General features: G+C 49.2%; 1 protein-coding gene across 3 annotated transcripts in view; it reads right to left on the bottom strand.

Moving 5' to 3' along the window:
- Positions 1 to 1,996: 1,996 nt before the first annotated feature.
- LOC132835358 (vigilin-like) overlaps positions 1,997 to 13,327 on the bottom strand; it is a 107,267-nt gene continuing 95,936 nt past the window's right edge. For all 3 annotated transcript variants that reach the window (XM_060854819.1, XM_060854821.1, XM_060854820.1), the window contains 4 exons: positions 10,657 to 10,836; positions 7,257 to 7,373; positions 3,664 to 3,795; positions 1,997 to 2,230 (listed from right to left, as the gene is read on the bottom strand). In XM_060854819.1, coding sequence (XP_060710802.1) covers positions 2,138 to 2,230; positions 3,664 to 3,795; positions 7,257 to 7,373; positions 10,657 to 10,836 — 522 coding nt within the window. In that variant the 3' untranslated portion in view covers positions 1,997 to 2,137. The remainder of the gene's footprint in view (positions 2,231 to 3,663; positions 3,796 to 7,256; positions 7,374 to 10,656; positions 10,837 to 13,327) is intronic.

The raw sequence follows: 13,327 nt of genomic DNA, 5'->3' as shown, positions 1-13,327 counted from the left end.
GAGAGACAGGGTGAGAGAGAGAGAGAGAGACGGCGAGGGTCATCGAGAGAGGCAGGGTGTGTGAGAGAGAGAGAGAGGGTGTGTGTGTGTGATCGAGAGAGAGAGAGAGAGACGAACAGACAGACAGACAAAAGACAGTGAGGTATAGAACAAGGATGAACCTAAGCTGTTGTCACAGCCTTTTTCTGTGACCAGTCTTCCCAGGCTGAACTCCTCCGAATCACTCTCCCCTCTGGGAAAGTTCAATTTCATCCTTTAAAAAAATAAACTCACCCTCAACGTTAGGATTGGGTTGGAATAACTAATCATTATTTTAGCGCAACAACATTCAACCTCGGCAGCTCAGTCTGGGAATCTCCTTTCCAGATGGCAGCTTTGAGTGTGGAGCAGTGGGGTGGGAGGGGGCTTGTTATTAATTGGCAGCATGGTGGGGGGAACATCACAACCAATAGCTGGAGAGTGGAGAGAAAAGGTGTGTGGCTTGCTGATGGCGACTCGGGAGCGAGACATTAATCTCTCGGCTGCTCGAGGTGTATTACCCACGATGTGCCGTAGATTCTGATGTTCAGGCCAGAGGTTCAGTCAAAGCCCCAGCCAGCTCTCTCATTGCAGAGTGGGTGGATTCTGCTCATGCCCAGGTCATGGATATTCACACCCACTCCCACCCTCCGGCTAACATCGCACTCCTGCCAACTCCATCCCCCCCCCCCCCTCCGTCATGACCGTCTCTTGGCTTAAAAGTATTTTTCTTTATGAAGACTAAATACTAAGGTTGATGGGTCCTTTTTGAGAGAGAGAGAGAGAGAGAGAGAAAGAATGAGAGAGAGAGAGAATGAGAGTGAGCATGAGAAAGATTGATGGGGGGCAGGAATGACAGAGAGAAAGAAAGAGAGAAAGAATTAGACAGCGAGATAGAGACAAGAATGAGAGACCGAAAGAATGAGAGAGAGAAAGAATGAGATAGAATTAGAGTGAGATAGAGACAAGGACGAGAGAGAAAGAATGAGTGAGTGAAAAAAATGAGAGTGAGAGACAAACAATGAGAGATTGAGTGAAAGAAAGAATGAGAGAAAGTCAAAAGATGAGAGAAAGAGAGAGGGAAAGAGAGAGAAAGAATGAGAGAGAGGGAAAGAATGAGAGTGCAAGATAGAGGCAAAGAATGAAGGAGAAAGAATGAAAGAAAGAAAAAGAATGATAGAATTAGAGTGAGATAGAGACAAGAATGAGAGAGAAAGAATGAGAGTGAGTGAAAAAATGAGAGTGAGAGACAATGAGAGATTGAGTGAGAGAAAGAATGAGTGAAAGAGAGAGGTAAAGAGAGAGAAAGAATGAGAGAGAGGGAAAGAACGAGAGCGCGAGATAGAGGCAAAGAATGAGAGAGAGAAAAAGAATGACAGAAAGAAATGAAAAGTAAGAGAGAAAGAGAGAAAGAGAGACAAAGAACAAGAGAAAGACAGAGAGAGATAGAGAGAAAGAACAAGTCCTTTCTCTCAGAGGTGCCTCAGAGGGGTCCAGGTGAGTGAGCGGTCTTGATAAGGCAGGTTTCATGAAACTGACTGACCCTGCAGGGTCGAAGGAGAACAGACCGATAAAAGCCACTATTTGGATGGTACCAGATAGCAGGCACAAAAGCCTCATGGGAGTGGGGTGTAAGGAAGGAGGGTCAGCTTCCTAGCTCGCCGAGAGACCCCGATGCTCCGAGAACCCATCCTGAAGCGGGTTGGCCAACACCTCACTCAGTACAAGCAGCACCACGGGGGGGGGGGGGAAACCAGTCAGCACGCAAACTCGCAAACAGTTTGAGCCCAATCTGTGGCGGTATTTTCCCAGATCCTGTCGTGTGCAGCTCCGAAGAGAAATCTACTGAGGACTGGGAGAGTGAAGGAGGGGGTCGGGGGTGGGGAGCTGTTGTAAACTAAGTGCAGTATGGCTTTCTGCCTTTCTTTCTCGAAACAGATGGTACACAGGACAGTGGTACAGCAGCTTAATACCTCTGGACATTTCAATTTTTTTTTATAGAAAACTGTGACAAGTCAAAGCTTCAGAAAAAGAACACTGAGATTCACAAAAAAAAATCTTTTTTTTTCCTCTAACAGGACAAGAAGCTTTTCTCAAAAGTTACCGACTGCTCAAGGCCCTAGAATTTCTTCGGGCCCCAGGCGGACGCCTGTCTTGGGGTGACCACAGTTCCAAACATGGGGAAATCCTCTGCGCTGCTCACATCTGGGGCCTGCAGGGAGACAGTGCCAAGTCAGACAGTCAGATTTCAGCCTCTTCATCCCGATGCCTCTCCAGAGTCAGCGTATCCGTTTCAGATGCCTTACAGGCTCCTTAATGGGGGATGCGGGCCTCACTCGCGCCCTCCCCAATCGCCCCTTGAATGAAGGGGTTTACCACGTCTCAGGGCAGTGACAGACGGCCATGTCTGGGCCTGGGTCTGGAGTCTCGTGTTGGGCCAGATCGGGTGAGGATTTCCTTCCCAAGAGGACGTGAGGAAAACAGCTGAGACCTTCCCCTCGAATGGTCACCTTTCCTGAGACTAGCCTGCGAATACGCAGCACGATGACTCAGCAGTTAGTGCTGCAGCCTCACAGTGCCAGGGCCCGGGTGGAATCGACTCCACCCTCGGGCGACTGTGAAGTTTGTACATCCTCCCCGTGTCTGCGTGGGTTTCCTCCGGGTGCTCCAGTTTCCTCCCGCAGTCTAAAGATGTGCAGGGTAGGGTGAACTGACTGTGGGAAAGGTCCCATAGTGTCACATAAGATGCGCAGGTTAGGTGGGTTAGCTGTGGGAAATTGTCTCACAGTGTCCAAGGATGTGCAGGTTAGGGTGGGTTAGGTGTGGGAAATTGTCCCACAGTGTCCAGGGATGCGCAGGTTAGGGTGGGTTAGCTGTGGGAAATTGTCCCACAGTGTCCAGGGACACACAGGTTAGGGTGGATTAGCTGTGGGAAAGGTCCCATAGTGTCCCATAAGATGCGCAGGTTAGGGTGGGTTAGCTGTGGGAAATTGTCCCACAGTGTCCAGGGATGTGCAGGTTAGGGTGGGTTAGCTGTGGGAAATTGTCCCACAGTGTCCAGGGATGTGCAGGTTAGGGTGGGTTAGCTGTGGGAAATTGTCCCACAGTGTCCAGGGATGTGCAGGTTAGGGTGGGTTAGCTGTGGGAAATTGTCCCACAGTGTCCAAGAATGTGCAGGTTAGGGTGGGTTAGATGTGGGAAATTGTCCCACAGTGTCCAGGGATGCGCAGGTTAGGGTGGATTAGCTGTGGGAAAATGTCCCATAGTGTCCAGGGATGTGCAGGTTAGGTGGGCTGGCTGTGGGAAATTGTCCCACAGTGTCCAGGGATGTGCAGGTTAGGTAGTTTGGCCATGGGAAATGCAGGGTTACAGGGATAGGGTGGGTTCGGGTGGGATGTTCTTTGGAGGGTCGGTGATGACTCGATGGGTCGAATGGCCCTCTTCCACACTGTAAGGTTTCTGCGATTCCAGATAGATTCGCTGAGTTTAATTTCTTACACCTATGGATTCCTAGGTCCGCTGCACCCACAGATGAGGGAGAGGTTGGGAAGTTAGTGTGGTGCCTGTCTGCCCCACCAGCCCCACCCCAGCCACTCCGAGCTCGGTCAGTTCCCAGTGACTCTCGCTCCGAGTCTGAGCGCTCACCTTGTTGCCGGGGACGTTCCACGGAGCGTCTCTCACCACAAAGCCTCTCGTCGAGCCTCGGGGTTCTTCCTCCACCCGGGACGGGGGCTTCATGTACGCCGCCATCGTCTCCGACTCCACGATCGCCATCATCTACACGGCAGAGAGAGGCCGATAAGGGAACTGGGTTCAGAGGCACTGAGGAGAGACCTTTAGCAATTCTATCATGGCTTCAGGGCGCATCACTGGCAAGGCCCGCCTCCAGTCAGCCTTGAACTCAGCCTCCCGCTCGGCCGTTTCAGGAGGTGGTCAAGAGTGAACCACAACACCGTGGGTCACGAGTAGACCACACCGGGTAAGGTGGGCAGACCACCTTCCCGACTGGTGGGCCAGTCGTCACCACTGAGACCAACTTTTGTGCAATTCCAGATTTGTTTCCTGAACTTGAATGCCGTGGTGGAGTTTGAGAGCGTGTGCCCAGACTAAGAGGAAGGGATTGCACAAGGGGGACGAGAGAGGGCGAAGGTCCTTTTGATGGTACCCTCTTCCACCTCAGGATGCCTCCGAGGTGCATCTCAGCCAATGAAAATGCAGGATACGGGGAGCTCTCCGCTAACAGCAATATGGTTGACACCTCAGTGCCCTCTGGGAAATTAGGGATGGGCAGTAAATGCTGGACTGGCCAGACATCCACATCCCGTGAATGAATAAAATTACAAATGGAAGTACCAAGGGGAAGTAATTCCTTTTTCTCTCAGAAGGCAACGAGAATTACTCTCCCCAGAGAGCACTGGACGCTGAGTCATTCATGGCTGAGTTAGTGGATGGGGGAAGACGAGGGTGATGGGGGAAGACGAGGGTGATGGGGGAGGACGAGGGTGGTGGGGGAAGACGAGGGTGGTGGGGGAAGACGAGGGTGGTGGCGGAAGACGAGGGTGGTGGCGGAAGACGAGGGTGGTGGCGGAAGACGAGGGTGGTGGCGGAAGACGAGGGTGGTGGGGCAGAGCGGAATAGCAGAGAGTTGAGGCCAAATTCAGATCAGCCACGATCTGGGGGAGCGACGGGGCAGATTCAAAAGAACTACTCCTGCTGCTGGTTCATGTAGCAGTCCGGGGCAAGGTGGGTAAAAATGGACTGAAAGTTCAGATCGGTCAGAGCATAACCTGAGACTTGGCAACGGTTTTTAGCTGAATTTAGCTGAAAACTGCCGAAAATAGAAACCGTCAACAGCGGAAGACAACATAATCGGCATTTACAAACCAAATACAGAAAATGTTTTGATTATCCAGCATCCATGGGAGTGCGTAGTTGATCAGATAGTTTGGATAATCAAGAGGTCAACATAATCAGCGTAAAAACAATGTAATACAGGGGATATACACGTCACTGTTATACTAAAATTATAACATATCATTGCCTAAAATTAACCTCACTGGCCGACAGCCTTCTCACCCTCAACTGACTACTCGGAGATTGCAATATTTGAGGAGAAACTGAGTCATCTATATATTTTGTGTGGCCGTTCGATTGATCAAATAAATTTACATTGAGCTAAGTAAATTATAAAAGGATAATGACTGGACAGAATAATACGGTCAACTCCACGGTATTTGAGGTGTATAATGTTTTCCCATTTATTGAGCGTGACAGTTCATAAGGTGCCGGTTAAAAGGAAGTTTGCTGTACTTGCCAAATTATCACCAATAAATAACAAACAAGATACTTGGGTCTGAATTCATAAAAAAAAATTAAATTAGACCTAATCCCAAGTGATCACATTTCCACTATAACGCCATCAGTGAGTCATAGAATCCCCCTCCAGAGTGGAAGCAGGCCATTTGACCCATCAACTTCACACTGACCCTCCAAAGAGCAGCCCACCTCCCTACCCTATCCCTGTAACCCTGCATTTTCCCCATGGCTAACTCACCTAGCCTGAACATCCCTGCGCACCATGAGCAAGTTAGCACGGCCAGTCCACCTATCCTGCACATCTATGGAATGGTGGAGGGAAGTGGAGGAAACCCACGCAGACACGGGGAGAATGTGCAAACTCCACACCGACAGTTCCCCGAGGCTGGAATTGGTCCTGGGTCGCTGGTGCTGTGAGGTGAGAGTGCTAACCACTGAGTCACCCTTAATAAAATCATCATTAAAACAAATGTCAATGCAAAATGTGCGGAGTTTTGTGAGTTTCTGCTCAGAGTGTAAGTGGTGTCTCTGTGTCTGAGCGAAGGTGTGTACAACTGCCCTTGAGAAACTGACAAGACTGGTTGCTCGGTTATTTCAAACAGCCACTGAGACTTTAGGTCAGGGCTCACCCGTAGACCAGACTGGATAGAGGTGGCAGATTTCCAAAAACTGGGATTATTTTTAATCAACCTGTTGGAACACATTATGACACATTGCCAGAACGTGGGCATGCCTGTGCCTGCTACCTCTAGTTCAATTCCCACCTGTCTTGGAGTTACACCCAGATCAACCTGCCTTCTAGCCCAAAGACAGGGACATTACTACTGCACTGGTACGATCCTTTTTGTAACAACAACGACTGCAGTCACAATTACTGAGACATTATTAATTCCTGGTTTATTTAATGTGAATTCCTCAGCTTCTGTAGTAGGATTAGAACTCTCACCTTTGGGTCACCAATCCAGATCTTGGGATGATGAGTCTCATGAAATAATTACCATGCACACACACAGACACATACAGATACTCAGGCACACACCCCCTCACACAGACACACACACACACCCTCACACAGACACACACACATACAGATACTCAGGCACACACCCCCTCACACAGACACACACATACAGATACTCAGGCACACACACAGACACACACAGATAGTCAGGCACACACCCCCTCACACAGACACACACACGCACCCTCACACAGACACACACACATACAGATACTCAGGCACACAGCCCCTCACACAGACACAGACACACACACACACACACAGATACTCAGACACACACCCCTTCACACAGACACACACACACACACATATACAGATAGTCAGGCACACACCCCCTCAGACACATACACACATACAGATGTTCAGGGGCACACACCCCTTCACACAGACACACACACACACAGATACTCAGGCACACACACCCTCACACATACAGATACTCAGGCAAACACCCTCTCTCACACACATACAGATACTCAGGTACACACACCCTCACATAGACACACAGATAGATACGCAGGCACACACCCCCTCACACACACACATATATAGATACGCAGGCACACACACCCTCTCTCTCACACACACATACAGATACGCAGGCACACACCCCCTCACACAAACACACATACAGATACTCAGACACATCCCTTCACACAGATAGACAGACACACACACACACACATACAGATACTCAGGCACACATCCCCTCACCCAGACACACATCCCCTCACACAGATACAGACATACACACACATACAGATACTCATACACACACACACACACCCCCCCTTCCTCCCTCTCTCTCCCAGCCTCGCCTGATTTGATCTGAGAGCCGGGATTTCTCTATTCCCGGGAGATTCGATGTACAAGTTGGTGCAGTAAAGGTGTGAGGACTTACGTATTCTTCCTCTAGGTTGAGCAGATGATCGATGGCATTGTCAACGTGCTCGGGGAGCCCGGTTACTGTCACCCGGTTTGGGTCGTCGGAGCCAGGCGGTGGGAACCGGATGTCGACCTGGTACGGGGGCAGAAACGTGTACGCACGTTATACAGGAAGTACCTAACCATGGGGAGTGCTCTCACTCCCACCGAGTCAGAAAGCACTATCCCACCATTGCATTTAGCCTAAACATGCCCCCTGGTGGTTTAGGAATAAAAAATAGTTGCATCTAGACTAGTCTTACGACTACTGCGCATCAGTCAAGACCGCTGCTGACCAGTGACCTGGTCACTGACTAGGCTGGTGAACATCACAGGATCCCTACAGTGTAGAAACAAGCCATTCAGCCCATTGAATCCGTACCACTCCTCCAAAGAGCATCCCATCCAGATCCAGCATCTTCCATAACCCACATCTACCATGGCTTATCTACCTAGCCTATACATTCTTGGACGCTATTAATAATTTAGCACGGCCAATCCACCCTAATCTGCACACCTTTGGACTGTGGGAGGGAACCGGAGCACCCGGAGAAAGCCCACACAGACACGGGGAGAATGTGCAAACTCTGCACAGTCAGTTGGCCAAGGGTGGGATCGAACCCTGGTGCTGTGAGGCAGCAGCGCTAACCACTGAACAACCAATGCTAGAGGTTCACTCACTAAAGATAAAGTACTTACAAAATGCCAGCTCCTATAGATGTATGTTTCTTGCTGCAAAGGGAGCACAACAAAGGTTTATGACACTGATTCTGAGACAAAGGGATTGTCCTTTGAGGAGACTATTGAACATTGGAAGAAGAGTAGACCCTACTTAGAGCCTGCTCCTCTAATGAATAAGATCATTGGCTGACCTGATTTTAACCTCAACTCCTGCGTACCCCCTGATAATTTTTCATCCCCTTGATAATCTACCTCTGCCTTAAAAATACTGCATCGCTGCCTTTTGAAGAAGGGAATTTCAAAGACTCAGGCCCCTGAGAGAAAAAGAAAATTTCTTCGTCTGCAGATTAAATGGGAACCCTCTGAGTTTAAAACTGTGACCTCTCACTCTAGATTCTCCCACAACACGAAACATCCCTTTCCACATCTGCCTGGTCAAGGCCCCTCAGGATCTTACGTGTTTTGATGAAGTAACTGGGTGCAAACTGAACTTAAAAGAAAGTGGGACCATCTGATTGAAATGTGTAAAGGTCTTAAGAGGTGCCATCAGGCAGACACTTGGAGAGTGTGTGCAGGATTTAGAAATAGGATTTATTTAGGACAGAGGCGAGGATGAATTTCTTCCCTCAGTGTGTCAGAATTCTTTACCCAAGACAGGCTACGGATGCTCCATTGTCGAGTAGATTCAAGACTCAGACCAACAGATGTTTGGCATCTAAAGGAATTAAGGATATGGCAGACGGGCTGCTCAAAATAATGACTTTATGATAGATTTACAAAGTTTGGACAATGACTAAGGCATGCTGGGATATTGGGACAAGCCTTGAGCCAAGTGACTGAGCTAATAAACATGCACGGCGAAAGTGGGGACGGCAGATGCTGGAGATTAGAGTCAGGATTAGAGTGCTCCCCGACCTGCAGTGCTTTACTAGCACCACTCTAATAAACATGCTGCAGAATTCAGACAGGGGGAAGCCAACCTCCTAGCAGCAGACCCTACAATACACGCCTGAACTTGGATTCAAATGGAGTCAATGGAATGTCATCCTCAGGGCGACCAGAAACAGCGAGGTGTGTACCAGACACAGGGGAGCCTCACACCTTTACTTGGAGGAGACTATGTGCACCCAGCACCTCCAGGAATGAAGGACCCTGGTCGGGTCTGATCAATCAGAATGACCGAACCTGATCGATCTATCAGAGGACACTAAAGACCATCCCAAAAAAGGTGCAAAGACGTTAGGTTATAAGAATCACTGGAGTGCCACACTCAGCACGATGGTAACTCGAGTCCAACCACCAAGAAGGGAAGGCACCCATGACATCATTGCATCTAAGGGAATTAAGGAATACAGAATTAAGGAGTTCAGACAGATGCAGAATATCATAGAATCCCTACAGTGCGATAACAGGCCATTGGGCATAACCCATCCAGACCCATACAACCCTACAGTTACCCCTGACTAATGCACCGAACCTACCCATCTCTGAACACTACGGGCAATTTAGCACGGCCAATTCACCTTAACCTGCACAGGGTTGGACGGTGGGAGGAAACCCACTGAGAGAATGTGCAAACTCCACACAGAGAGTCAGCTGAGGTGGGAATGGAACCCAGGTCCCTGGCGCTGTGAGGCAGCAGTGCTAACCACTGAGCCACTGGGCAGCCTGACACAGAAACAGACCCTTTGGTCCAACCAGTCCTTGCCAAGCATAATCCCAAACTAAACTAGTCCCACCTGCCTGCACTTGGCCCACATCCCTCCAAACCTTCCCTATTCATGTACTTATCAAAATGCCTTTTGAATGTTGCATCTGTACCCAGATCCAGCACTTCCTACAACAGTTCATTCCACACACAAACCACTCTGTGTGTAAAAAGAAGTTGCCTCTCGTGCCCTTTTTAAATCTTTCTGCTCTCACCTTAGAAATATGGTCTCTTAAGTTTTGAAATCTCCAAATGACACCTGCCATTCACCTTACCTACACCCTCTTGATTTTATAAACCTCAATAAGTCGCCCCTCAATAATCCTTCCTGCTCCTTTTCCTATTTTCTCTATTACCACCTTCTCACCAGATCAGAGTGGCACGGTGGTTAGCACTGCTGCCTCACAGCGCCAGGGATCCAGGTTTGATTCCTGCCTCAGGTGACTGCCTGTGTGGAGTTTGCACGTTCTCCCTGTGTCTGTGTGGGTTACCTCCGGGTGCTCCAGTTTCCTCCCATAGTCCAAAGATGTGCAGGTTAGGGTGGATTGGCCACGCTAAATTTGCCCAGAGGTTAGGTGCATTAGTCAGGGGTACGCTTGGGAATGGATCTGGGTGGATTACTCTTTGGAGGGTCGGTGTGGACTTGTTGGGCTGAAGGGCCTGTTTCCACCCTGTAGGGATTCCTCCTCTCTATGAGAGTTGGAGATGGATGGATAAATCTTGCCCCAGGGAGAGAACTCCCCAGCTCTCCTTCACCATAGTGACCGTGGGATATTTCAGTCACCAGAGAGGGCGTACTGGCCCTCAGTTTATCGTCTGGTCCAAAAGGATGTCACATCCACCAGACTTGCAACAGCTTTGTGAGACTGGTGAATGCCAGAGTGGAATAGGAGCTGAAATCAAGGGGCCTGTCAGACTCGAGGTTTCAGCCACCGGCAATCTAGAGTGAGCCAACACCCCCAGCATGTGCCAAGTGTGTCAGGTTCACCTTGAATTCCTCCATGATCTTGCGGATGGCCTTTCCCCTGCCCCCAATGATGCGGGCATGAACCCTGTGGTCCAGATTGATGTCCTCGCTGACCATCTCTTCCAGATCAGCCACAATCTTCATGATGGCATCCTTGGCAGATTCGGTGTTCCTCTCGTAGCCCGTGATGGAGATCATATCCTGCAAGGAAGCAACAAGCAAACAGACAGACCGGGTCAACACCAGATGGTCAACCCTCCCCTTCGTCCACAAACGCAATGGGCAGACGGGGTCATGGTTGTGTAAGTTCTTAAGTCACTCAGTACCTGCTCTGCTCACTGACCCTACTCTGGCTCCCCGTCCAGTGATTTTAGAGTTCCCACCCCTCTCTAGAGAGAGTCTGAACTATTATTCTGAGATCTCCAGTGAAAATGAGGACTTTACTGGCTGGCATGCAGTACCCACTGCTGATTCACGAGTGGTCTGCTACTTATTGCTGGCTTTGACCAATTGTAACCACCGTCCAATGCCAATGTAACACATCCAATGTCATCCTGACCTTTACAGCACGTGTTCCTGGCCGCCATCTTGGAGGAAGGTGCAGAATGGCCAAGAAATGGCTGCCTTGTCGTGTCAGAATAAGTCTAACAAGAAAAATATGCATTTATACAGAGCCTTTTGTGACCTACAGGCAAGGAAGTTGAAAGGTCGTACTTTTGAAATGTTGTAATGCAAAAGACGGAGCCCTGGTTGCCAATTTACACACAGTTGCTCCCATTGGTAGTGAGGTGATGATAACTAGCTAATGCGTGACCTACTTGTAACATTGACTGAGGGATAAATATTGAACAGGGCACAGAGGAGGTGGGGGGGAAGACCCCCTTGCTCTTTTTCGAAATAAAAATAATACATTTTTAATCACATCCCCCTGAGTCTGGAAATGGGGCCTCAGTCTCATTGGAAAGTCAGCATCGCCAACTGTGCAGCACTCCCCCAGAACTAGAGGGGCATATGTTTAGGGTGAGAGGGGAAAGATATAAAAGAGACCTAAGGGGCAACTTTTTCACACAGAGGATGGTACGTGTATGGAATGAGCTGCCAGAGGAAGTGGTGGAGGCTGGTACAATTGCAACATTTAAGAGGCATTTGGATGGGTATATGAATAGGAAGGGTTTGGAGGGATATGGGCCGGGTGCTGGCAGGTGGGACTAGATTGGGTTGGGATATCTGGTCGGCATGGACGGGTTGGACCGAAGGGTCTGTTTCCGTGCTGTACATCTCTCTGACCCTATGACTATGACTAGTGACAGAGTTCTTAGTGCCACCAACTGACCCACGCACACGAGCGGACAGCAGTTGCAGCACTGGTCAAGAATTCTTTTTTTTAAAAATTCTTTCTCAGAATTTGCTGGCTGGGTCAGCGTTTGCTGTCCATCCTTAATCGCCCCCTGAAAAGGTAGCGCTGAGCCACCTCCTTGAACACAAGAAATAAGAGCGGGGTAGACCATTCAGCCTATCCATCCTGCCCTGTCATTTCATAGTGTCATGGCTGACCTTGGGTTTCAACTCCACTTTGCTGTCTACTCCCCATATCCCCTCAATTCCCCGAGACTCCAAAACCCTGGTGACCCCAGCCTTAAATATGTTCAACAACGGAGTGTTCACAACCCTCTGGGGTCCAGGATTCCCAAGATTCACCACCCTTTAATTGTAGAAACCTCTCATAGAGTCATAGAGATGTACAGCACGGAAACAGACCCTTCAGTCCAACCCGTCCATGCCGACCAGATATCACAACCCAATCTAGTCCCACCTGCCAGCACCCGGCCCATATCCCTCCAAACCCTTCCTATTCCTATACCCATCCAAATGCCTCTTAAATGCTGCAATTGTACCAGCCTCCACCACTTCCTCTGGCAGCTCATTCCATACACATACCACTCTCTGCGTGAAAAAGTTGCCCCTTAGATCTCTTTTATATCTTTCCCCTCTCACCCTAAAGCTATGCCCTCTAGTTCTGGACTCCCTGACCCCAGGGAAAAGACTTTGCCTATATACCCTATCCATGCCCCTCTCCTTCCCTCTAACCAAATCCCTTATCCTGAGACTGTCTGGCCGTAGGTCAGGAAATCTAAAACAAGAGGTGCGGGACAATTTCTCAGCATCAAACCCCTTCAGAATCTTCTCAGTTTCAATCAGCTCTCTTTAAAACGCCAGAGAATGCCAGTTCAATTCACTCAGCCCCTCACCAAACAACAACCCCCTCATCTTCAGGGAGTCATTTAGTGAACCTTTACATTACTGCCTCTTTTCTTAAGTGTGGAGACCAAATTCCACTATTTCTGCAGTCATAGAGTCATACAGCACAGAAACAGTCCCTTCGGTCCAACGCATCCATGCCGACCAGATATCCCAACCTGATCTAGTCCCACCTGCCAGCACCTGGCCCATATCCCTCCAAACCCTTCCTATTCATATACCCATCCAGATGCCTTTTAAATGCTGTAATTGTACCAGCCTCCACCACTTCCTCTGGCAGCTCATTCCATACATGCACCACCCTCTGTGTGAAAAAGTTGCCTCTTAGATCCCTTTTAAATCTTCCCCTCTTGCGTTGAACCTATGCCCTCTAGGTTTGAACTCCATTACCCTGGGGAAAAAGACCTTGACTATTTACCCTATCCATGCCTCT

The sequence above is a fragment of the Hemiscyllium ocellatum genome, chromosome 44 (genome assembly GCF_020745735.1).
Source record: "Hemiscyllium ocellatum isolate sHemOce1 chromosome 44, sHemOce1.pat.X.cur, whole genome shotgun sequence".
Classification (NCBI taxonomy): Eukaryota; Metazoa; Chordata; class Chondrichthyes; order Orectolobiformes; family Hemiscylliidae; genus Hemiscyllium; species Hemiscyllium ocellatum.
The sequence above is the reverse complement of the archived record's forward strand: the minus strand, read 5'-3'. Positions and strand labels throughout refer to the sequence as shown.